Here is a 25,593-nt window from a genome sequence, read left to right on the forward strand (position 1 = left end):
GGGGAACAGGTGGCAGCCCCAGACTCCTGCCTAGTACCTCAGTTAGGGGGGCAGGCAGTGCCTTAGACAGATAGGGGAGGAATCCCATCTACACGCTAGAGAAAACGGAGACAACCACCCTACACCTGGCCCGGACAGAGCAAGGGGACAGGGAAAGCCACATTTCTGAGTAGATGGTGTCCCGGGCTCTCAGGTCCCTCAGCTACTAACCCCAGAGGCCACTGCTATGGCAAAAGATTCCCAACTTCCAGCTAGGTGGGTACACCCTGATCCACAACCACAGAGGACAGTTGTCAGGACCTCACCTGGGCTGGGACAAGTTGGGCAGCTGTCTGAGCGTGGGCACAAGGGAGCAAGGCTCCATGGGTTAGCACATTCAGGTAGGTCATATGGGGGCAAAGAGGCTGTAAGAGCCTGGGTTGGTGTGCTGGCAGCTAGAGGAAGCACCCACGTGCATGCCCAGGCTGGCAGCTAACACTTGAATTCCCACTTACTGACACCTGGACCAGCTATTGTAAATCTACCTGAGGAAATGCTGTCAGGACAGGACCAAGAGGCGAAACTGATTTGATGCCTTAGATAGGAGGCCCTGTCAAGAGAGAGCTCAGCACCCTGCCGGGGTAATAGACACGTGGAGGACAAGGTAACGTGTCCGAGGCTGCCCAGGATCGGCAGGTGAGAGCCAAGCCGGTGTCTCACAGCAGGCGAGCCCTTCCCAGCTATGACATACTGAGTCCTCCACGGAGTCTCTCACTCCTCCACGCTAAAGGTCAAGACCAGGGTCCATGATGAGAACCTCCATGAATTACTGCTGTTCTCCTAGGTTCTCAAATGCTCTGTGGACAGGGATCGATCTGCAGAGACCAGTTTGTGCCGGTTTACCCCAGACCTTCCTAGTTTGAGCACTGAATGTCCCACATTCCTGGAAACCCCCTCATCCCAGGCAAACCAGGACAGATAGTCCTTCTCGCAGATCTGAGCCTATACAATTGAAAGGGGAGGTGGCCTCTTTAAGGAAAAAAAAAATAGATGTAAACCACAAGTAAAGATAGACTACGGAAGAGATGTGTGAATCGGGGGCCCCAGAGCTGAAGCTTCAGTAGTTTCACGGTCATCTCCCTCTATCATGGAAAGTTTCAACTACTTTTGGAGCCGGCCCAAACTGGATGTGACTCTAGGCTCTGTCCCCAACCGGTGGTGTGAAGCTGGGCAAGTGACTTACCCTCTCTGTGCTTGACTTCTTCCTTTCCAAAGCAGGGACAAGCGCATCAGAAGAGGTCAAACTGGTTACAGGAGATAATATGGGTGAACACACACACACACACACACACACACACACAGCATGTGGGAATGTGCGTTCGCTATCCCTCTCTAGTGCAAGTCTGCATACTGAGTGAACGGAGGCCAGAGAAGTCAAGGCACCAGAAACAAGTGATGAGGAAGGAGACAGACAGGCCACAGGGAAAGCTGCTTTGCTCAGCACATGGGCAAGATGTTGGTCCCAGGACACACTTGCTCTGCCTCTGGCCTACTGAGGCAGTAACCTGGAGGTTACTGAGTCACTGACAGAAAGCCCCAATCTCCTCATCTCTATGCAGACTTATGAAAGCTTGCCTTGGCCTTGTCCCAGTATTTTGTGACCAAAAGATGCAGACATGTCTGTGCAATTTAAAGTGCATTTTCCAGGGCCATGTGGGTGGCTCTGCTGGTTAAGCATCTGACTCTTGGTTTAAGCTCAGGTCATGATGTCACGTAGTAGCTCCATGCTCAGTGGGGAGTTTGCTCCTCTGCCTCTCTTTTTCTCTCCCCCAGCTCACTTACACATGCATGCTCTCTCTCAAATAAATGAAATGCAGTGCATTTTTTTTTTTAATATTTAAAAAAATAGAGTGCATTTTCCAGCCAAAGGGCCAAACCCATGGGGATTCAAGAAGGATTCTGGTTAACTGGGCCTGAAAACTGCCCAACACTCTGGGATTACTGATTCATCTCCTTGTTCTGAATCCCTAACTCTTGCCAACAGTAGGTCAAGGAGGGTTGGCCCAGGGGGATGGGTGATGTTCTACTCTGATGAAGGGCCCTGGGGAGGAATACCAAGACCCCAGCAGTGGAGGCCTCTCCAGGAAGCACCCAAAGGTGTTTCCTCGGTCTGCGGACACACCCTTCCAAGACCATCCTGGGAAGTGGCCAGGTTTGGGCCTAAAGTGACCTCCCTGTGTCTCCTCTGAGTAGAAGAGACCAGGCCGCTTCTCCAACCAAACTCCAATATCAGAGTGAGAGAATGAGTGCCCAGCCCAGGGAAAAGCTACCACCAACCAGGAAGGTTCCTGAGCTTACCTGCTTCTCCTTCTTCTCAGTGTCGGTGGGGGGGGGGGGGCATAGCAGTACCTTGCTTTGACTAAATGCCCTCGGGGATGGGGAGCTCACCCCTCTTGGGGCAGTCCATACCTGTGCTGGGCAGCTCTGTTGGCAAGTGGGTCCCAGGGAGGTGCTTGATTCTGCCTTCAAGCCATTCATCCTTCCTTACAAGGCTTGGGTGGGTCTGCTACTTCTCCATCGGCACCCACTGGACCCTGGGTATAGGGAGTGAGGCCAGTGTGCTACCTGGTAACTTTCACCTCCCACTTTAGCGGTGACTTGAACACCCTCCCTGCTGTGCACCACGTATGTGGACCCTCATTAGTGACCACATTAGCGATCCAGCGCCTGGAGGTTAGGACAGGAAAGAGTGGGGATCTCAGTGAGGTGGGCCTGATACCCCCCCCATTTGCTCCTCTCCTAACCCTCCTCTTTGTCTTTTGATCTCCCCCCCCACCCCAAGCCTGAGGTACTATCCCTGGAACCTGTTTGCCCTGGGGGGCACCCGCCACTCCCGCCCCGCCAATCCACCCACGTCTGCGCATTTTCCCTCCCAGGAGGGACCCCTCCAGTCTCAGGTTCATCTGTTTCCCGCCTACCGCCCTCTTAGAGCCCGGAATGATCAGGCTCAGCGTGCCAAACTCCCTCAAAGTCACAGTGGAAGTTCATAAAAAGGGAAACCTCCAGCGGAGCCCCCCAAAGCGCCGATTTTCCAGTGTCCTGCTTAAGGCCATCTAGGGGAAGACACCGCCCCCGTCCCCCCTTCTACCCCCCTCCTCCCCGCTGCGGAGCTGGGGACCCCTCGGCGCCTGCGCTCCAGACCTGGGCGAAGGGGGCGTGGTAGGGAGAGGACTTCGCTACCACCCCTCCCGGCCCCGCCTGCTGCTGGGAGCCTGTCCCCTCACCTCCGCGCTCACTAATTGGTCTCTTTTGACAGCCGGCGGGAGCACTCCAGCTGCGCGGATCCGAGCGGTGTCATCCGCTTAGCGCCCTCGCGCCACCCAGCGCCCCCGCCCCGCGCCCCTCCCGCCGCCGCCGCCCCCACTCTCGGCTCTGCACTCCGCGCGGCCCGGGGCATGCTCCGCGCTCCTGCGCCCGGCCCGGCTGTGGCGAACGACTCTGTCCGCCCGCGGAGACATGAGGCTCAGCCCGGGGGCCGCCCTGGCCCTGGGGCTGCTGCGCCTCTGCCTGGGTGAGTGGACGCGGGCCCCCGAGCGCGGGGCTAAGCGCGGGTGCGGGCACTGCCCGAGTGGGCGCCGAGGGAGAGCGCTGGCCGCTCATTTCCACGGTTGGACTCGGGCGGGGAGACGGGACGCGGCGGGGTGGGGCGATCCTTCCACCTGCTGGCCGTGGCGGCTACCCTGGAGACACCCCGGTTTGGAGCCAGGATCATCTGCTGCCCTTGTCTTCTTCAGAAGGGAGGTTTGGTGATTGCTTTGAAGGCTGCTGGGGCAGAGGAGGGTGCCCCAGCTCCCAGTGTGACCTTGGCCAGGGCACCGTCCCTCTCTGGGCGTGGGGTTCCAGGTCTGTCCATTGGTGGGTTGAGATTGGCCACTGCCTGGGTTCTAAGTGCCCCAGATGGTGCGTGTCCCTGACAAGCCTGAGCCGAGTCTGAGCCTGCAGGAGGTGGTGGTGGAAGGACCCCTTCGCAGCTCCCAGCCCAGTCTGACGGTGTGCAGGGGGTTGAGGAGGGGACACCCAGCCTGGCCAGACTGGGACCACACAGATGTGAAGCTGTCCCTCCCTGTGTCTGTTCTCCTGCCTGTTCTCCCCCTAGCCCAGGCCAATTTTGCCCCCCACTTCTTCGACAACGGGGTGGGCAGCACCAACGGAAACATGGCCCTGTTCAGCCTTCCGGAGGACACCCCTGTAGGTGAGTACCCCTGGCACCTGCTCTCTATTGGTTTCTCAGAGGATGGCCCTCATTCCCCTGGACACAAGGACTGAACCCGTGACTCCTCTGAACCTATGGAGACACCCAGTGCCAGGCTGTGGGCCCTCTGGGGCGCCCTGTTTGTGCTCTGAGTTCCCCAGGGAAGTTGCAGGAAAGGAGGTCACGGCTGTCATGGAGACCTAAGCCAGACCAGTCCTGGAGACCCAGCTGCTGCTGCAGAGCCCAGAGACAGGGCCACCCTAGACAGCAGGCAGCAGTTGGCAGCTTGATGAGAAACCCGAAGCTTGGCCACAACATCGCCCCTTTCTCACTGTTGTGACCTTGAGCAAATACATTTACCTCCTGGAGCTTCGGAGCTTGGGATCTTTAGGCTTTAAACAGACCTATGAAAGTCCAACTTGCTGGGGTCTGCATGAGAAAGGGGGAAGGGGGAAAGAAGAGGTTCTCCCTTCTTCCCTCTCCCTCTGTCTGGGTTGGGAACACTGAGCAGGATAGCAGTGTAAAAAATGCATCTACTTAGAAATCCCCAAAGAACTCATTCAGACATGGAGGCATAATGCTGCATCCTGGGTCACCCCTCCTGTCTTAATGGCTCCTCCCTTTTCTCCCACCCCCCCCATACCAGGGAACCCCAGTCTTGGTGCCTGGGACTGGAAGAAGCCCTGGGGTTAGGCACAGCAGCCCTGAAGCTCCTCTGTCATCTGTACTATGGCTTACAGTCCATACAGTGACTGACACTAACATCTCCCTGACAGTTGTAAAGAAAAGGGTCGGGGGTAGGAAGCAGCCCTTGGGGGTGAGCCAGTGGCCAGTGCTCACTTCGGCTCAGGACCTCTAGCACTGGATTGATTACCTGCCTTAGAAACAGCTGAATCCTTGGTCTGAATAGATGCCACTTTTAGGAAATTTGGGTCCCAGATTCTAGTCTCCCCTTCTGTGTCTCCTTCCAGGTTCTCATGTTTATACTCTAAATGGGACAGATCCCGAAGGAGACCCTGTCTCTTACCACATCAGCTTTGACCCCAGTGCTAGAAGTGTCTTTTCTGTTGATCCCAATTTTGGAAACATCACCTTGGTTGAAGAGCTGGACAGAGAGGTATGGAGAGGTGTGAGAAGTGCTATCTCTCAGGTGTGCAGACAAACCTCTGTGGGCTGGATGTTTCCCTAGAGGTCATCCCTGGAGAGATCCTGTAAGCCTCAGAAAACTGAAAGCAGCTCAGGACTGGAAAGAGTACTTTTTTTTTTTTTTAAATATGTAACCTCTATGCCCAACACTGGACACGAACTCATAACCCCAGGATCAAGAGTTTTATGTTCTACTGACTGAGGCAGCCTGGAAAAGAGTGGTTTAGAGAGTGGGTCTGAGTTTGGTAAACCTCCACCCCTCTATCCCTCTGCACCTTTCTGAACCTACAGGTGCTGGGGCCTGGGCTACATTTCTTTTTTGAGTCCCACACCAGGATGTTGGGCCTCGTGGACCCCATAACTGAACCTACACTGTGGGCTTACTGCCAGCTCTGGTCCGACAGCCGACTTACCCTGCCGCAGGCCAGAGTCGAGAAAAGAAAGTTGGGTCTCAGAGGCTGCTGTAGGGACCACGAGGGGGAAGTATCACCATGCATCCCTCCCCAGCACCCTTGGGGGCCTGTTGACCTCAATACCCTTCCTCGCTGGGGTCCCACCATAGGCTAGGGAGTGCTTGAGACACTGCAGACCTGGACCATGGAACACAGAGAGGTGTGGGAGAGATGGGGAGGTTGGGGAGGAAGAGAGGGGAAAGAAGAAAAAAGGGAAAAGTCCAGCTCGCTGGGATGTCCAGCATGCTGGGTTAGCGTCTTTCCTCATTCTAGCAGGGGAACATTCTCTCTCGGTGCCTCAGTACTACTGTGGGTTTATGAGAACCCCTGATGTGCCAAGACCCGAAACAAGGTCTCAAACATGGCCAGAGGCAGATTTTGGTCACCCTGCCTTGCACCAGGGCTCCCTTGACATGCACCGGTCTGCTCTGGTGGGCTCAGTGGGGGCAGGGAGAATCTTTCCCTGCCTCAGGGTCCCCAGGTACATCAGACTCTCAGACACTCACTGGAGCTTTATACTTTACAGAGGGAGGACGAGATTGAAGCCATCATCAGCATTTCCGATGGTGTGAATCTGGTAAGTGTGCCCCTGAGCCAACCTCCTGGCGGCACCTGCTCCCTAGGCTTGCCCACAGCTTCTCCTCCCTCCTAGGGGCTCTCTGGTAAATCCAAGCCGAGGCCCTCCAATGTGCCCACAGGACAGGACTGCACCAGGGGAGGCCAGTGGGGATGTGTTCCCATCTGCCTCCTCCAACCAGCTCCCGCCCAGCCAGGCAAGGTGAACGCCTGGGGCCCCAGACCTAGCTGCTCCTTTACCTCCTCCCCCACAGACACCACTCCCACCCGGCCCTCATCAGTGCTTGCCGGGGTGATTGCAGGGGTTCCTCAGCTTTCAGGCTACCTGACCCCAGTCCATCTCTGAAGTTCAGCCATAGCCATCACCGTGAAACTTTAGGCTTGGCCACAGCTTGGCTGCAGAAGCACTCACAGCAGGTCCCCACTGCCCTCAAAATGTGGTCCAAGCCCCCGTCTGGCCCTCAGAGCCTCCCCATCTAGCACTATCTGCCTCGCCCACCTTCCCTCTCACGTTCACCCTCCTGAACATCTAGCCCCAAATCTGCTTATGTTCTCTGAACTCATCATACATGCCACTCCTCTCGCCTTTGCATATGCTGTTCCTTCTTCCAGGCATACCTTTCCACCTCTTTCCCTCTCACCTGCTGAGGAGCTTAAATCTCACTCCTCTGTGAAGCTTTTCTGCCGTCCCCACCACTGGCTGGACTAGATGCCTCTTCTCGGGGCCTCTGGAGACAGCCTCTTAGACCATGTGCCTACAAACCCAAGGGGTGCGTTTACCTAGGCCATCGTGCCCCCAGACTCAGATAGCACAGGGGGCTGCCCACAGTGCCTGGCATGCCCCTGTTAGCACCCTGCGTGAGATCACCACCTTTCTTTTATACGGGGATCTTGCCCTGCCGTCCCATTCTGCAAAACACGCGCCATTAGAGGGTGTCTTCTGTCTCTGGGATGGAGGGCAGTGTTCGCACCTAGTGGTTGCTTCGTAGTATTTGTTGCATGGATGAAGAAAAGAAGGAAGGAAGGGGGGGGAGGGAGGGAGGGAGAGAGGGAGAGAGGCAGGGAATGAAGAAGGAGAGACACCAGGCAGAGACATACACCTGGGCTATTAGAGGCCACTGTCCCTTTATTGCCCAGAAAGTCTCACCGCCCCAACTCCTGTTCCCTTTGCCCCCTCTCAGGTGAAAGAAAAAGTCACGATCCTGGTGACCGATGCCAATGATGAGGCCCCCAGTTTCATCCAGGAGCCCTATGTTGTCCAGGTTCCTGAGGTGAGCAAGAGGCCTCTAGGCAGAGCCGATGCACTCCATCCCCAGACTCCGCCCAGCCTTCCCCCTGGGCTGCCCTGTGACCTGCCCCCAGGGGACCAGCCCCAGAGGGATGAACACCTCCTCATGCTAACTGCCCTCCACCCTCCGGAGAACCCCCACTTCATGTCCTCCCCTCACCTCTGCTGCCATCCCCTCACACATTCTTTTTTATCCACAGGAATGTCCATTTCCCATTTTCTGTTATAATATATGTTTATTGTGGAAATTTGAAATATATAGAAAAGTAGAAAAAAACAAATTTCTCCAGCCTGAGACAATATTGTCAAATTTTGATGTTCTTCTCTCTAGTCATTTTGGGATTACTGGATTTATTTTGTTTGTTTTATTTACATAATTGTGACAATACTAAACATATGCTTTCTGTATGCTATTTTTCACTTAATTTCACAACATAATGCACAACAAGCATTTCCTCAGTAATTGTGAAGTTTAGGCAACTGTCGTCTTAATAGGTTCCACTTAGTGCATAGTCCATCATTGACTGGATGAGTCCTTTACATCTGGATGTTTAAGATGCTTTAGATTTTTGCTGTCATAAGAAACATCAAATTCTGAACATTAAACATCAACATAAAACTTCCATATAGCTAATTAGAACCATTTCCTTAAGAAATGGTCCAAGATGTGAAGTGCCGAGGTTGAAAGCGTGAGTTCCCAGAGCAGCACGCGCTGGCTCTCTCCCCTTACGTGTGTCTCCCCATCCCTCCCCAACACTGGGGATTCTCGAATTTTTTAATGTTTGCTAATTCAGTAGGAGGAAGATACTTCATTTGGGCTCTAAATGGTATGTACGCGATCCCTGGGAATGTGGAATGTCTATTAACCATTTCCGCACTTCATGTTCAAACGCTTTGTCTAACGGGAGTCTTATTTCGAGAGAATGTCTGTTCCCGCCTGTCTTTCCCCTTCCTTCCTCCCGGCACCCACTCACCTACGCTGACTTTGGCTGCCTCCTCCCCAGCGGGGTGCCCTGGTTAATCCTCCCCTCTTCACCTCTACTCAGCCCTTCACTCCCTGACGCCATCTTTTTATGCCCCCCCCCCCCCCCCCCGCCCCTGAGCATTCTCTCACTGCCCTGGGACTGACCCCTCCCCCACCTCCATGGCTGTGACCCCTCAGGACTTACCTACTGGGAGCAGTATCATGAAGGTGCATGCAGTGGACAAGGACACAGGCTCTGGAGGGAGTGTCACCTACTTCTTACAGGTAAGGAGGGGCACACGGGTTATGACCAGAGGCCCCAGGCTAGAAGGGACACCTGGATGGCCACCCCCACCTCCATCGCCAAGGCTCTGAGTCAGCACCTCCAGTCTTCCCAAAGATTGTCAGAGATGTCACATCAGCTTCTCAGGGCTGGGCTGGGCTGGTGGGGAGATGAGAGGAGTGTGGGTGGAGGCCATCCTCCCCTGACCGGCCCATCCTGGCTCCGTCTGCGTTCCCTGCCACCCTCTCCCTGGATCTCCAGGACCCTCAGCTCTCTACCCCCAACCCCTTCCCCAGGAGAGGTCTGGGCATATTACACCCACACAGGGTGGGGAAAACAAAAATAAAAACAAAAACAAAAAACCTGCCTGGCCTAGAACTGAGGAGAGGAAAAAGGGCGAAAAGGGCATCTGTCAGGAGGAACAGAGTGATGACACCCCCGCCCCACCCCTTTCCATTCCCCCAACCCTGTCAAAGGCAGAGACCCCTTCCTGCACCTCCTCCTCCTCCCTGTCCTCCTCCCTGGGCTCCACAGGAACCAGCCACACCTCTCACAGCTGCTGGTCCTGGGGCCGCTCCTCAGCTTCCCCCTGGGTTAGTCCCTGGCTCTCACAACTGTCAAGGCAGTACAGCTTGGTGGCTGATGACAAGGCTCCTGGAGAAATCCCCCAGGCTCCACCTGTACCGGAAAGATGCCACCCCACCCTGGGGAGGCCTTCACCCCCTCATCTAGCTCTCCCAGCTCTCGCTCCTCGTGGGCAGAACTCGAAAGGCACAAGCCCATCCTCACAGGTTCTTGTGGGGATTAAATACACATGCAGCTCTGATAACAGCTTGTGACACACAGTAGCCCTTTTCCAGCTTGAGGATCACCTCCTGTCCCCACCCACCTCCACCATCCCCCAGGATGCCTGTGACTGGCCCCCAGGCCCTTCCTTGTTGAGGTTCATGATCCTGAAGCTTGTCTCCACCACTGTGGCTTCTGAGCCCTGACACTCTCTAGGTTAGAGCACTCTGCTGCCATGTCTACCTGTTGGAAAGCCCAGGCCGGAGCTGGGCAGCAAGAAGGCTAGGGCCCTACCGGGAACATGTTGAGGGATGGGAGGGGGACCTTCGGGGCCCACAAGGCCAGCGTTCCTGTGACAGAGGACAGTGAAGACCCCGTCAGAAGCAAAGCAGCCATTCCTGGGCCAGCCTGGGTCCCCCTCTGAGGATTAGCGTGCCCCTCATTCTTACAGAATGTACATGCCACTAAATTCGCCTTGGACCACCACAGCGGCGTGCTGCGCCTCCGGGCTGGGGCCACCCTGGACTTCGAGAAGGCCCAGGCCCATTTTGTCACCGTGGTTGCCAAGGTAACAGAGAAGGAGGCACTGGAAACCTCTGGTCTTCCTTCAGCTTTACCATGGGAAGCGGGCCCGGGGACTGGAACAAAGAGTTCGGTTCTGCAAGGGAGTGGGAGTGCTTTGGAGGGCTGAAAGTATGATGGCAGCAGGGGTGGGGGGGTGCAGCTGCTCAGAACCTCTGTTGATGTGGACTCTGCCTGGACATGGAAATAGTCTCCAGGGAGGCTGGAGTGTGGGGGCTGGAGAGGGTATATTCTGTTCTGGAAGATGGTGTATGTCCCGTGACAGGCCAGGTTCCCCTCCTGAGGACCAGGTGGCCATGGCTTGGAGACCCGGGCCCCCTCCCATCCCCCCACAGCCTGGTCTCTAGGCGCTTCCCTCTCTCTGCCTGGGCTTGCTCACCTCACCCTCTCTGGGTGATCAGTGGCTCTCTCTGCACCTGGGGTTTCTTATCTGCCCACCCCTGAGGCTAAGCAGTTCCTCAGATTTCTAAAGGGCAGGGAGCGGGAGCCGCAAGTCAGCGGGTGCTCCGCCAAGGTGGCACTCTGTCCCCTGAGGGGGGGACAGCCCAGCTGTCCCTCTGGGCTCAACATTGTCTCTTCCAGGAACAGGAAGGCTCTTGCTGGTCACGTATGGCTGCAGGCCATCCCTCTGCAGCCCGTAGCACCTGCCCAAAGCTCCTCAAGGGCTGGGCTTCCTGGGCACACATCTACATCATACGGCCCCCGTCGCGCTCTTAGTAGGTTCTCAGGAGTTGGAGGCTCAGCTCCCGGCAGGAAGGGGAGTTTGGCACTGACCGCTCCTCTTCCATTTGTCCAACATAATTTCCCAGGAGAAGGAATTCACTCTTTCCCAAAGGAGCACTTGAGTGCCTAGGGCCTACCAGGCACTGACTAAAGACCTCCACGCATCAGCTCATTTCAGTAAGCTCTTCGAGGAGGAACTGATCTCCAGGTGACACAGGAGCAGACAAAAATCAGAGAAGGAAGCTGGTCTTGAGGCCAGGAAGTGGCAGAAGCCAGATGCCGCCGGGGGCCATCCAGGGCCCAACCTCTCTTCACTCTCTGGTTCTCTCCCAGGATGGCGGAGGGAGGTTGCGAGGGGCCAACGTGATATTCTCCACCACCACTACAGTCACAGTCAATGTGGAGGACGTGCAGGACATGCCCCCCGTCTTCGTGGGCACACCTTACTATGGCTATGTGTATGAGGACACCCTTCCGGTGGGTGGCTGGTCCCTCAGCCCAGTGTCCCCTCCAGGCAGCACTGCCCTGGGATCCCCTGTGGCTTGGCTCACATGGCTGGCTCTGGACGGGCCCAGGCTCAGCCCCTGTGCATGTCCTTTTGCCAGTGGGAGTGGAAGGGAGAGGAAGCAGATGCTGGTGTGTGGAGCGCCTGCTGGGTGCCAAGACTGTGATAGGCATTTCTTCCCTCATTCAACTTACTCTAATCCAGCTGCTGATGTTCTACCCCTCAAAAGGGCTGAGAAGAGGGGCTGGCAGGTGGCCCCTTGCCTTGGTTTGGGTGGGGCCTTTTCTACACCAATAGGCGGGCAAGGGGGGTGAGATTCCTTTATGCCTCCTTAGCTCCAAGCCCCGTAGCCTGGGGTGGCTCAGACCAGCGGTTGTCCTGAAGGCCCACTTTCAAGGCCAGCCTCATCTTCCTCCCCTTCAGTGCAGTCTTTGCCCCTGATGTTTTGGTGACTATGCTTGTCTTCAGGCCTCTCAGGGAAGGTCCTGCCCCCAACTCTGGCATCTAGGGGCCAGCCTCCCCTCTACCCCTGAGTCCTCAGCCTCCAAGCACCCAGCCAATCTCCCTGCTGTGCCTTTAGCCTCTGCCTAAAATGCGCCCCCAGGCCTGAGGCTCCTTGCCCTTCTCAAGTCACCCCAGGCACTGTTTTCCTTGCCATCTTCAGCTGAGACGGAAGCTCTCTTCTTCGCTCCCACACTCTCCCCATCCCGCCTTGGGATACATCCATGGATTGACATGTCCCCACCTCAGACAGACTAAGAGCTCCCTGGAGGCAGAGACCAGGCGGGAACAAACTTCCCAAAGACTCTGTAGAACTGAACCGCATTGTCCCTTTCCCTTCCCCTGGTCTGATGATTCTAGACTTGAGGAGATAACGAAAGCACTTTCTGAGGACCGCTCACATGCTGGGCCCAAGTTAAGGTACCTCTTGTCCAGAAGCTGGCAGCTGAGTGGTAGAGATGAGCTCAGAGTGAGGGAGAAATGGCGGGTTCCTCTGGTGGGGGCCAAAGGCAGGGCCGGGGGAGGCCAGCTGTCCTGCCAGGAGCTAAGGGTGGAAAGCATTGCTGAGGGAGAGCAGGCAGCATGGGGACAGTCAAGAGGCAGCCATGAGTGTGGACAGGTGGAGGAGAAGGGCCTGAGCAGAGGGCTTAGAAGAGCAGGCTGAGGTGGAGCAGGCTGGTTAGTTGTGCCATCCCAAACCAAACCCCGGCATTAGACCCTTCTGTGGCCAGCCCCTTCTCACCTGTCTCTGACTCTCCCTCCGTCTACCTCCAAAGGCAAAAGGTGGATGAGGCAGCAAGGGTGAGACTTGAGGGCTGGATAGTGGAGGCCAGAGCTGAGTGTGTGTGGGGGAAGGGAGGGTTGTGAGGAAGAGGCCTACTTGGGGGGCCTGAGTGTCGCTGGGTGGCCATGTGCTAACCTATGTGGTGGGAAGAAGCAGGGCTCAGGCTGTACCTCCAGCCCACTGCTCCCCCCGGAGCAGTGGGTGCTCCGATCTCCCTGTAGAACTGGTGTGGGGCCCCACAGAGGCCTGGCCCTTTTCTTGGGTGGCAGGAACACCTCCCCTCTGACAGTGGCAATATTTGGGGGGAGGGGAGAGCCCCAGCCATACCGGTTGGCCTCAGGCAGCTGCTTCTGTTCCCCCAAAGGGCTCAGAGGTACTGATGGTGGTTGCCATGGATGGAGATCGAGGCAAACCCAACCAAATTGTCTACAGCCTCTTGAATGGTAAGTCTGGGCAACTTTGAGGACAGGCCCGTGGCTAGACTGCAGCTCCTTCTTCCTGGGTGACCAGGGTGACCTGCCCAGATCTCTCTGGGTCCCAGTTTCCTCATTTGTAAAGACAGAAGTACAAGATGTATTGGGTGGGGGGTCTGGGTCCCTCCAGGAGGTGACAAGTCTCTTGGGCATGTGCTCCTGTTTGTCACTATGTCCAGCAACAGAGAGAAGCATTGGTGGGGGGGGGGGACCGAAAACAATGTGTGTGGCTCCAACTCATGTCCCTTCACCCTGGGCACACGCTGATTAACAAGAGGGAATGGCCACATTTCTTGCACTTTTAAAATTACTGGGGTTTTTTTCCCCCTCATGGGAAAGGGGCAGAGGGAGAGAGAGAATCCTAAGCAGGCTCTACTCCCAGCACAAAGCCTGACATGGGTCTTGATCCCATGACCCTGAGATCACGACCTGAGCCCAAACCAAGAGGCAGATGCTTAACTGACCGAGCCACCTAGTCACCCCTCTCATTTTTTTACATTTCTGGCCTAGAGCATATAGTTGGATTAAGAGAATTAAATGCAATGATGATAGGACATTTCCTACCGTAAGCCCTATATGTGGACAAGAAAACTGAGGCTCAGAGAAGCTAAAGGGGCATCCCACATTCCCATTTGATTTGAACCTAAGTCTCCTGTCTCCAAGACTCTTCTTTGCATAACTGAGCAGCAACTGAGCAGGTCATGGTGGCCCCGGGTAGGTGGGTTCTGTGGCCCTCAGTAGCCAGTCCCCACAGGCCCAGACCCCTCAGTGGGATGGTCACGCTTGGTGCCTGATCACAGATGTGCACATGTCTCTGTGCTCTCATTCAGACCCTTCCCCTCCCTGACCCTATCCCTGGGATATGCCTGGTGCACACTCTCCCTCCAACAGCTCACGTATGCGTGAATGTGCCCCCATCACTTGCAGGCTCCTTTCCTCAGGCACGCAGACACCCCCACCAGACCCCACCCTCACCCCATTGCTCCCCGTCCCTGACCTTCACCTCTGCAGCCTTCCCTCAATTACCCAGCACCTACCATCTCTTCTCTCCTCTCCCTCCTCCGTTCTTCTCTCGCAGCCTCTGGCCTCTTTCTTCCCTTTTTTCCTTTCTCTCCTCTCTCTCTCCCTCCTTGTCTCCTTATCTCGGTGTCTGTTTCGCCTTTTCTGTTGCCGTCACACACACGCATGTGCGCGCGCACACACACACGCACACACACACATGCATACACATGGCAGTAAGAGAAGCCAGTTCTATGAAACCTGAAAGCCAGACTCAGAAGTGAGTTTAAGTCCCAGCTCTACACGTGCTGTGAAATCTTAGAAAAATGCCTTAGCCCTTCTGGAACTCAGTTTCCTCATTGGCAAGATCCAGCTGATAGAAATACATTGTATACAGACCTCAATAAGGGAATGAACACCTGAGGAGCACGGGGCACCCTGCCTGGCCTGGCTCCCCTGCGCCTCCCATGGCCATGTGTGGAACTACAGGGCACGTCTTTCCCCCTTGACAGGGAGTGATGGAGCCTTTGAAATTAATGAGACGTCTGGAGTCATCTCAGTCATGCAGAGCCCTGCCCAGCTCAAGAGAGAGGTGTATGAGCTGCACGTACAGGTACCCTCCCTCTAGCTTGACCCTTCCTCCTACCCTCCGGCCCTGGGAGATTCCAAAGTTGATGAGACCCAACCACCTCCAGCACCCCACCTTCTACCCAGGGAAAGAGCTAGCTGCTGCTCCAAAGAACACCTACATCACATAGCCTGGGTGAATGTTGCAGCAGACACACAAAGCCCCTGGCAAGAGGAGAAGTGAATTCACAAGGAGGTAGGACTGAAGCAGCAAGGTCTTGAACAGGGGAGGACCCAGCAGGTGGAGATCAGTGAGGGGCACCACTGGTGGGGGTGAGGGTGAGCTGGAGGCACCGTGGGCTAGGAGAGCCAAGTGAGACAAGGCTGGAGGTGAGAGCACATGACGGACTAGGGAGGCAGCAAGGAGTCATGAGCTAGAGCCATGACTAGAACTAGAGTTCACGGGCAGCATGTAGACAGAGAAACAGTTGGATCCAGGCTGGGGCCAGAGGAGTGAAAGCCCTGAATATGAGATACAGTTTTTATCCTGGAACAGGGCCAGCTTTGTGGGCATGTGGTCTATGTAATTACACAGGGATCACCGTCAGAAGGTTCCCATGCTGGGCGTAATGCTCTGCTCTTGCTGTCTTGAAATCCTTAATAATTTTTTAACAAGATTTTAAAACAATTTTTAAGAAAATTTTTGTTAGAGAATATTTTCATTTTTCACTGGGTCTGCAAATTATGTAGCTGGTTCTCCCCAAGAGGAGTAAAGAGACATTGAAGGGTTTTGAACATGATTAGAGTCTTGTTAAAAAACTCATCTGTCTGCTTTAGACCAGGGGTGGAGGGGCAGGGGGATGGCGGGTTTCAGATTCAGAGTTTGGCAAACAAAGATTTCCAGGACCTAGTCCTGGCAGCAGGAAGTTTGTGTGTCTGGAAGAAATCCAGGACTCTGCATGTTCTAATCTCTCGAGTGACTCTGGCACCAGTTCCAGCCTAAAATTTGAGAACACTGGTCCCACCTTGAGTTTGGAGGAAACTGGATGAGAGGCAGGGAGGCAAAGCCATTAGTTAAGAAGGCCCTTGGGGATGGAGGGAGGTGGAAGAGCAGAAATAGACAAATTGCAAAATATGAAGGAGGCTGACTCCACAGAATGTGGCTGTGAGGGGTAAGGGAAGGGACAGGGATGGGCCATCTGGAGTGGTGCCATGCCATCAGGAGCACAGAAGAGGAGTCCAGCTAGGGAGGACAGGCATGGAAAGCTTCTCTGTCTCAGGAACATTCAGGTTGAACACACAACTTGGATATACAAGTTTGGAACCTGGGGAGACAGTGTCAGCATACAGGCAGCTGTGGAAGGATGGTTTGGGGGAATGGGATTGCCCAGAGAGTGGCCGTGGGGACAGAGGAGCGCTGGCTGAGAATGCAGCTGTGGGGGCACTGGAGGCTGAGTGAGGATTGTGGGGGGTGGGGGAGCAGGTGAGGGAAATCCAGGAACAATCGGAGAGGTAGAGAGGAGCCTGCCAAGAGCAGAGTCACATTAGCAGAGGACACTCAGGAAGGCAAAGGAGGTGACAGTGCTGCATGCAGCATGGAAATTGGTGTGAAGGATCTCTGTTGGGGATGGGCTGAGAGAGGAAGAGGCATTAGGAAATGGAGGTGTAGGCTTCTGAGAAGGGATCCAGGATAGCAGCTAGGGTGTGACAGAGTGGTTCCCAGGAGCAGAGTTTCAGGATAGGTAGGACAGAGCATGCTTAAAGAACAAGGGCAGGGAGGTCCTTGATAGTATCTGTCACAAGGAGTGGTTCACATGGAGCCTGTGGATTCTCAGCCCTGGCTTTGCCGCCTGTGTTAGTTATCTGTTGCTGTGTCACCACACCTCCCCTCCCTACAGCCTCCCTGTGGCCAAATGGACACCAGGACAGAATGCGGCAGGGCTGGGATTTGATCCCATATGTCTCAGGATGCAAAGAGGGGCCAGTGTGGGGGGATGGAGAGAGCGCTGGTCAAGGAATCAGACACACCTGAGTTCTTCCTGTTCCAGCTCTGCCACTCACTAGCTGTGTGACCCCAGGTGACTACTTCACCCCTCTGTACCTCATCTGAGAAATGGGATCAGTACTAGCACCATCTTGTTGCCTGTGGCTGTTGAAACGTTTCCACAAACTTAGAATCTTAAAACAGCTCACATTTGTATCTCGCAGTTTCTGTGGGCCAGGATTCCAGGTTAGCCAGGTCCACAGATGTGAGATCTTTCATGTAGCTGCCATCAGATTGTCAGCCAGGACTGGGTTCTCTTGACTGTGGAAGGATCAGCTTCCAGGCTCACATGATTATGGGCAGTGTCCTGTAGGCTAGAGATCACCATTAGCTCCTTGAGACATGCGCCTCTCCAACATAGCTACTCGTCTCACCAGAGCCAGCAAGAGAGACAGTCTGCTAGAAAACAGAAGTTACAATCTTCATGGTCTAATCACTAAGTATATGCCATCACCATTGCCATGTGCTATCCGAAGTCAGTTGCTAGGGCAGGCCACACTTAAAGAGAGGAGATTATACAAGAGGATGAACACGTGGAGGCAGGGATCCATGGGGCCATCTTGGAGTCTCCTGCCACACAGCAATAGCCACCTGTCCCCACCCCAGGTGACTGAGGTCAGCTCTGCCGGGATCCCAGCCGCCCAGGCCATGGTCCCAGTCACCATCAGGATCGTGGACCTCAACAACCATCCGCCTACATTCTATGGTGAAAGTGGACCCCAGAACAGATTTGAGCTGTCCATGTACGAGCACCCACCTCAGGGAGAGATCCTGCGGGGACTCAAGATCACCGTCAACGACTCAGACCAGGTGTGTGGTCCTGCTTTCCACCCTGTCTTCCAAGGGACTTGAGCTGAGCGCTCACCAGCCTTCACTGCTTGTGTCCCAAGGGCCTGGCAAGTCGCAAAATGAATGAAACAAGAAGGTGTAACCAAGAGAGAGATAGGGGAGAGTAGCTAACCACAGACTCTCTGCTTAGCCTAAGGACATTCACAATCAGTTAAAAAGTAAAGCCAGCCAAACAGAGGTCCCTCTGTATTAGATCCTCCGGGGACTTTTTGTGACCACTTCCCATCACCTCCTCTGCCCGGCAGAGGGCTGGGCTGTGAGCATTTGTTACCTGACTTAGTCTCCATAGCCTGCTAAGTCTTTTTGATTCTCCATGGTCTGGCTGACAGAAAGAAGTAATAATACTCACCTGCCAGGGTTAAGGGCATACGGAAGGCTCCTCACTTAGCATGACCCTCTAATGAGTTTCTATTCTCACTAATCTTCCCCATTGCCTCCCTCCAAACTCTGTGGTCCAGGGAGCCAATGCCAAATTCAACCTGCGGCTGGTGGGACCTGGGGGCATCTTCCGAGTGGTCCCACTGACAGTCCTGAATGAAGCCCAAGTCACCATCATTGTGGAGAACTCAGCCGCCATTGACTTTGAAAAGTTCAAAGTGCTAACCTTTAAGGTAGGTGATGCTTTGAACTGCCCTGAATGGTGGGGGGGGGGGGGGCCTAGGAGCTCATAGCAGCTCCTGGATTCATTCCTGAGGGGGCCTTGTCACCTCCTGCCCCTTCTGGCCCTCCTTTTTTCCTCTTAGTTCCTCTGCCCCTCCTGCTGACTGGGGGAGCAGGAATGGGGGCGGGGAGGGAAGAAAGGGAGGGTAAAAAGAGCCTGCTCCCACTGCTCACACAGCCTCCCTAAGCCCCTGTTCCTAAATTATCATTGTCCCAAGAAAGCACTGGCATTCAAGGTGCCATATTAATAGACTGAGACAGAAAAACTATTTGATTATCAAGATAAACGTATTTCTCATAGGTGTTTGACATCTATCATTGATTCTGATAAAAACTTAAGTAGAAGTTAAAAAAATACTCCTTTGTCTCTGATTTTTAAAAATTATGAACATATGTAAATAATGAATATTAGATATAAACATAAATACTATTTATTAATAAGAAGGAAAAACATACTTCACTAATATTATTTAAACTGTTACAATTATTTATAATTATACCTACATATACCACTACAGCAAGTGCCATGCTTAGAAGTGAGAATCTAAAGCTTCTTATGAAGTCAGAAACAAATTGTGGGGGCCTGCTATCACCACTGTTATTTAGCACTATTCTTGGAGTAATGTTATTCCTGAGTAAAGAAAGGAAATAAGAAGTATGAATGCGAGAAAGGAAGGGACAAAATTATCATTGTTTGTAGGTGGTGTTTTTGTTTGCTTAGACAAATCTAAGAAATGCTGGAAAAACAAACACAGCAAAGTTGCTAACATGATTGATTACAAACTTAATACACAAAATTTGAGTATTCCTACATAAGAAAAATAGCAAAGAGAATAATGGAATAAAAGGTCCTCTTTTATAATAACAACTAAAAGATAAAATTCCTAGTTATTAGGATAATAAAAAATATACAGCATCTAAATAACAAAAAAACCACAAGAATTTAACAAAGGGATATAAAGAAAGCAAGAAGTGTAAAGGTGTACTTTGTTTTAAAAAATGCAAAGTCTCATCAAGTGAATAAAGAATCCAATATCATTCCAATTAAGTCTTATGTGGAATTTCCTTCGGGGACAGGGAGGGGGATTGACATTACTCTGATTTTTATCTGGAGAAATAAACTTGTAAGAATAGTCAGGAAAACAGAAAGAAAGAACATGAGGCAAGAACTTCCCTAACAAATATTAAATTATATTATATAACAAAATAATTTTTGAAATTGAAACTGAAAAGGAGTAAGCAAATCAATGGGACAAAAGAAATTGGCCCAAATACGAAGGCCTTTCAAGACAGTGGGCCTTAGAAGTGCCCCCTGCAGGCACCTGGGTGGCTCAGTGGGTTAAAGCCTCTGCCTTCAGCTCAGGTCCCGATCCCAGGGTTCTGGGATCCAGCCCCACATCAGGCTCTCTGCTCCGTGGGGAGCCTGCTTCCTCCTCTTTCTCTGCCTGCCTCTCTGCCTACTTGTGATCTCTGTCAAATAAATAAATAAAATATTTTTTTAAAAAAAGAAGAAGAAGAAGAAGAAGTGCCCCCTGCAGGTGGCGGCAGTCATCACAGGCTGGCGGTGGAGATTGAAGTGGTACTAGGCAGGTGTGCGCCGGACCCTGCTGGGACAGGAAGTGGGAAGGCTTTCTGCCCCGTGACCACTGCCCAGACAAGTCCTTATTTTCTTTCCTTCCTCAGCTACTGGCCATTGAAGTGAACACTCCAGAGAAGTTCAGCTCCACAGCAGATGTTGTGATCCAGCTCCTGGACACCAATGACAATGTCCCCAAGTTCACCTCCCACTACTACATTGCCAGAATCCCTGAGAATTCTCCAGGAGGCTCCAACGTGGTGGCTGTCACAGTGGGTTGAGGACTAGCCCAGGGACAGGAGCTGTGGTTAGAAGCCCCTACTGAAGGAGGCTTGATGAAATCAGAGAGACCTGGGCTCCAGTTTGAACCACAAAGTCCAAACGCATTAACTGTGTCCTTGGACAAACTACCTGACCTCTCTGAAGCTCAGTTTCTTCTTCTGTACAATGGGGATAACAATACATCTCCGGACTCTAAGGAAGACATAGGCAAAAACCCCGAAGTCAGGGCACAGGATCCATCTTCTTTTCCTTTCTCTTTTACAAAGGAGGGATATATGCCTTCTAGATCTAAACCTTTTGGTTGATCTAGGAGGTTGAGACCTCCTGGGTAGAAAGCTAGGGCTCTGGAGTAGACCTTCAGATCAGTTTCTGCCCAGTTGGATAAACCCCAAATCCCCTTGTGTTGCCAGGGAAAGCAGCCCTCAGATACATGAGCTGCCAACATTCCCCCAACAAAGGACAGGGACCACTAAGAGCTTTCTCTCTTCCAGGCTGTAGATCCAGACACAGGTCCGTGGGGTGAAGTCAAATACTCCATCTATGGGTCCGGAGCAGACCCGTAAGTAGATCCAGAGTTCTGGAAAGAGCCTTGGGCAAGGGATTTGGGAGGCAGAGGGCAGAGGGGATCTGGGCGAATGCAGGAGGGACCTAGACCGGGTTGGAGAAATGAATACAAGCCCAGTGGGGGAAAGGAAAGCAGTAGAGACCCTGAAGCAGAGGTTCAGGGATCTAAGAGAAGAAGGGTCACTATCATGGCCTGGAGCTAGGGAGGGGTAGGCTCTGGGTGGAAAGGGAAGGGCTGTGAGTCTGAGCCTGGGTAACTTCAGGGTTAAGAGGTGGGTGAGTAAATGGGTGGGCCTGCGTCCATCAGACTGCAGGGTTGGGGAAAGGATCAGGTGAGCTACTTTGGAGAAGCTGCATAATGCATTAGAGGTAGGTCACTCCTGCAGGTGTGCATGTGTGTGTTGTGTGTGTGCATGCACGCTTGTGCCTGTATGCATGCACCTGTGCTTGTGCACACCCAAGCCTGCTCTCCCTATGCCTGGCAGCTTCCTGATCCACCCATCCACTGGGATCATCTACACCCAGCCCTGGGCCATCCTGGATGCTGAGGCCACAGCCAGGTACAACTTCTACGTGAAGGCAGAGGACATGGAGGGCAAATACAGCCTGGCCGAGGTCTTTGTCACTCTCTTGGATGTCAATGACCACTACCCGCAGTTTGGAAAGAGTATCCAGGAGAAGACAATGGTGCTGGGGACCCCGGTGAAAATTGAGGTGAGCTTTGAAGGCAACAAAGCTTCCCTAAAAGCCTTGTTCTAGCTGCTCCAAGAGGCACCATAACAGAAGAATTTATTTTAAAATAAAGCTAGTGGCTTCCCAATATGAGCAGAGGATTTTACGGTTCATTATACATCCTACCCCCAACTCAACCCAGAAATAACCTCTAAGAGAGAAACTATTATTGCCACTTTACAAAAGAAGCAATTGAGGCTTGGGGAGCTTAAGTGTTTGGGTTGCTTTTGTTCACACAGTTGGTCTGCCTGTTTTCAGAGCAGCGCTGAGCGAACTGTCTTGCTAACATGGAAGAAGCATGAACTCTGAAACCCAAGGGACTTGACCTTGAATCCCATCTCCCCTCCTTCTCTATATCCATCCTTAGACAAGTCACTTATCATCCAAAGAAGAATTTTTTTTTTTTTTTTTAACAATACCTACCGCCCAGACTTGTTCCTTGTTCTGAGGATGGAATGGTGTAATACACATAGGGGGCCTGGCACAGACCCTGGATCATTCAATACTTCTCCCAACTCCAGTCTACTCCAGGTAGGGCTAGGATCATTTCCCTTCAACCCAGCAAGCCACATATGATTTATTGGTTTAGCCAGGGCACACAGGTGTTGTCCTCGAAGCCAAGCTCTGTCCAACCCTCCCCCCCCACACACACAGGCCACGGACCAGGACGCAGAAGAGCCCAACAATCTGGTGGACTATTCCATCACACACGTCGAGCCAGCCAATGTGTTCGACATTGATGTGCACACGGGGGAGATCCGGCTCAAGAACTCCATCCGCTCCCTCGATGCCCTGCACAACATTACACCTAGCGGGGACTTCACATGGTCCCTAGAGGTGCAGGCCAAGGACCGTGGCTCCCCATCCTTTAGCACCACAGCCTTGCTCAAGATTGACATCACAGACACCGAGGTGGGTACCAAGTCTGCATCGGGGAGAGGGTCAGAGGGCCAGCTCGGGCCTTGCTGCAGTGTCATCAGAGGAACAAAGACCATCTCCAGCCTTCCTCCAAGAGACACTCAATGCTAGCAAAGGCTGCTTCTGCCATCAGACACATAGGCTTTGGAATCAAATAGAAATCCTGTTGCAACAGCGTTTAACAGTGTGATCTGGGGGCTTTGCCCAGCCTCTTCTTCCTTTCCTGTAAACTGGGAATAGTGATGGCTCTTTCGCATGGGTGTTAAAAGGCAGAAGTAAAATCACGGTACATAGTTCTCAGCTCAGTATCTGGCAGAAAATAATCACTTAATAGGGGTTCTGATTCACTTGGACAGAAGAGGCCCTCCATAACCAAAGGTAAGCAATCCCCTAATCTCTCAAGAAGAGAGTCCAGCTAATGTGGGAGTTCTTAATCTGAAAAATGTTGTTTGCATTATGCTCTCTTGCTGTGCATTTTTCTGGAGAGCTGTATGCATCACATTTTCTCTGTGTGCATTTTTTCTGGACCACAGCCCATGGTGCTCATCAGATTCTCCAGGGATGCCTGACCCCAGAAAGATGTTTTTTTTTTTTTAACCATTAGGCTTCAGGGAGCTCATGAGCCCTGCTCTGTCCTCCAGGGACCGGGCAGGAGTCACAGAAGGCAATGGAATGGCTCTCTCTTCCAGATGCTGTCCCGAAGCCCCATGGCTGCCTTCCTGATGCAGACCAAAGACAACCCCATGAAGGCTGTGGGTGTCCTGGCTGGCATCATGGCCATCATCGTGGCCATAACCGTCCTCATCTCCACTGCCACCTTCTGGCGCAATAAGAAGTCCAACAAGGTCCTTCCCGTGCGGCGCGTGCTCCGTAAGCGGCCCAGCCCTGCGCCCCGGGCTGTGCGCATCGAATGGCTCAAGTTCAAAAGGACCAAGGCTGCTGCCAAGTTTGTGCTCAAAGAGGATCCTTCCAATGAGAACTGCAACAACAACAGCCTAGGAAGCACACTGCCCCCCAAAGCCCCAGCTCCCCCTCCACCACCCACAATGGCGCCCAAGATGGGCGTGGCCCCCTGGACTGTGCCTACAGTCTCTGGCTCACTCACCCCTCAGCAACCCCAACGGTCACCAAAACCCAAGGTGGGAAGCCCTGTCCAATCAGCTCTGGTCTCCGAGCTCAGGCAGAAGTTTGAGAAGAAGAATGTAGGTAATAAGGCTTACTTCTAGCATGTGTCCTGTGGACCTCCTTTCCCCAGCCCAGTTGTCCTACACTTGGGCCACGCTCTCTGCCATCCGCTCCTTAGGGTCACCTCTGTTTTCGACCATGATGTAAGCCCCATATCCATGGCTCTGGATACGCCTTGGATGAGGGATTTCTCTGTTTATGGGATGCAACTGGCAAATACTTCCTCATCACCCAGATGGTTGGCACAGCTCTGATGCTCCCCATTCCACAGAGGCTGGGAATCCACAAAGAGCCAGCTCTGGGTGTTTTCTGCTCACCAACCTCAGGCCTCACAGAGTCCCTCAAGTCCTCCTGGACCCTCAGCATCCTCAGTTGAGGACCAGGGCCCTGGCTGCATGTAGCAAGGCCAAGGGGGACCTGGATTCTAAAGCCTCCAACTAAGAGCAGGAGCAGGAAAACGAGTCAGCCCTGGTGAAGATTGTGGTCAGTGACCCCTGCAGGTTGTAGGAGAGTGAGTGCATCAGGGCAGGGCCATGATGCACTGAAAACTCACACTGACTGTGGGGCTGATCCCCAGAGCTATTGGAAAGATGGGGGTTGGTGTCTGGGCAGAGTCTGTGGCCCCCTGCTGTACTGACACGGGACCAGGGGACAGAGGTATGAGAGACCCCAGCCAGGGCTGTCCTGGGTGGGCCCAGAAATGTCCAAGCTGGAGCCCTGCAGTGGTCCTAGAGACCCCCCAGAAGAGCTCGAGCCCCTCCTTAAGGCGCTGCCCTATCACGAGTCCTGAAAGAGACAGGGCAGGGCTGAATTTTAGAGAGATCTGTTTTTATCCTTCTCACATCGTATAACCTTGGGAATGCCGTTTAAATTCCCTGAACATTCACCTCCTCATCTGTAAAATGAAGTAAATCTGTCCTCACTGCCTCACTCACATGGCCAAGGTGAAGATTGAAGAAAATGTGATAACAAGGGCTTTAGCCAAGTGCAAAGCACCACAAATGCAGAGTATTTTTCTGCAGGCCAATTCTCTGGGGTAAACTCTTCCAGAAAGTATTAGGAGCCTTTCAAGCTGTTCTGCCAAGCACCCCTAGGAGGGCCTGTGCTGGGTTTGAGTGCAGCCCCTGATCCATGGTGGCCAGAGCTGGACGATGTCACTGGCCTTGACTGAGGCTCCCCCAGTTTCATTCTCCCCCACCACATCCCCCATGCCGCCCTAGCCAGCCACCATCAGGAAGGACCAAAGCCAGGTAGCACATGAAGCCCAAGCCTCCGTTTTGCCAAGAAGACAAATGGGTTTCCAAGGGGGGAGTGATTGCTAGAGACCACACAGCAGGTTGGTAGCAGAGACCTGGTTAGAGGGTCCTGGATTCTCGATGTTTTCCCCTGACTGAGCACACCTCGTCAGCTTGTGACAACCTGCCACAGGAGAGAAGACATGCAGGCCTCTATGCTTAGCGCGAGGAAGTTCTTCCCAACTTCAAGGAACCCTGCTTTATGAGGAGTCTGGCCATGTGCAGGGAGAAGGAAGTAGAACAGTTCTTTGCATCTTGCTCCCCTCACTAATAACTGCTCTGGAGTATCGTCGGTGATTTTATTTAAACCGATTATATGCACATGCACTTTTCTTGATCTCTGAGTCTGTGTGTCAAGGTGTTACTCAGATATGCCGATGTGTAAGCTCCTGGCTGGGGTTTCTGCAGTCTCCACCCGGAGTGTATTAAGAAGTGAAATCTAACAAGCTGGGATCCCGGACTGAACAAAGGAGGCATTGTGCAGCATATATTTCAGGAGGGGACTGCGCTGGACCAAGTTTGTCCCATACGGGAAATGCGACATCCTTCCAATTTGCATGCAATCACCTCTTTTGTAAATGGTCAATAAAATCTGTTAAGCAAGGGCCAAGATGACCTCCTGCTCCCT

The 25,593-nt window shown here is 53.2% G+C and overlaps 1 protein-coding gene across 2 annotated transcripts; it reads left to right on the forward strand.

Annotated features, from left to right (window-relative positions):
• The first annotated feature begins 3,192 nt into the window (after positions 1-3,192).
• Positions 3,193-25,566, forward strand: CDHR1 (cadherin related family member 1). 2 transcript variants are annotated; one of them, XM_059397932.1, is made up of 17 exons: positions 3,193-3,550; positions 4,136-4,231; positions 5,203-5,348; positions 6,356-6,406; positions 7,587-7,676; positions 8,856-8,942; positions 10,178-10,294; positions 11,365-11,508; positions 13,186-13,264; positions 14,806-14,906; positions 17,511-17,714; positions 18,212-18,364; positions 20,097-20,261; positions 20,763-20,830; positions 21,321-21,549; positions 22,222-22,479; positions 23,175-25,566. In XM_059397932.1, the coding sequence occupies exons 1-17, from the start codon at positions 3,496-3,498 to the stop codon at positions 23,709-23,711; spliced, it is 2,580 nt and encodes an 859-aa protein (XP_059253915.1). In that variant the 5' UTR covers positions 3,193-3,495; the 3' UTR covers positions 23,712-25,566. The 2 variants fall into 2 exon arrangements, with proteins under 2 accessions (XP_059253915.1, XP_059253916.1); XM_059397933.1 differs by lacking the exon at positions 20,097-20,261.
• The last annotated feature ends 27 nt before the right edge of the window (positions 25,567-25,593 follow it).

The sequence above is a fragment of the Mustela nigripes genome, chromosome 4 (assembly GCF_022355385.1).
Source record: "Mustela nigripes isolate SB6536 chromosome 4, MUSNIG.SB6536, whole genome shotgun sequence".
Taxonomy (NCBI): Eukaryota; Metazoa; Chordata; class Mammalia; order Carnivora; family Mustelidae; genus Mustela; species Mustela nigripes.

What these genes read in the sequence shown, in the direction of transcription:
- CDHR1 (XM_059397932.1), top strand. Translation starts at nt 3,496, where the DNA reads ATGAGGCTCAGCCCGGGGGCCGCCCTGGCCCTGGGGCTGCTGCGCCTC. An exon ending in TTGTCACCGTGGTTGCCAAG is followed by an intron (nt 10,295 to 11,364) that starts GTAACAGAGAAG and finishes GTTCTCTCCCAG; the next exon opens with GATGGCGGAGGGAGGTTGCG. An exon ending in TGTATGAGGACACCCTTCCG is followed by an intron (nt 11,509 to 13,185) that starts GTGGGTGGCTGG and finishes GTTCCCCCAAAG; the next exon opens with GGCTCAGAGGTACTGATGGT.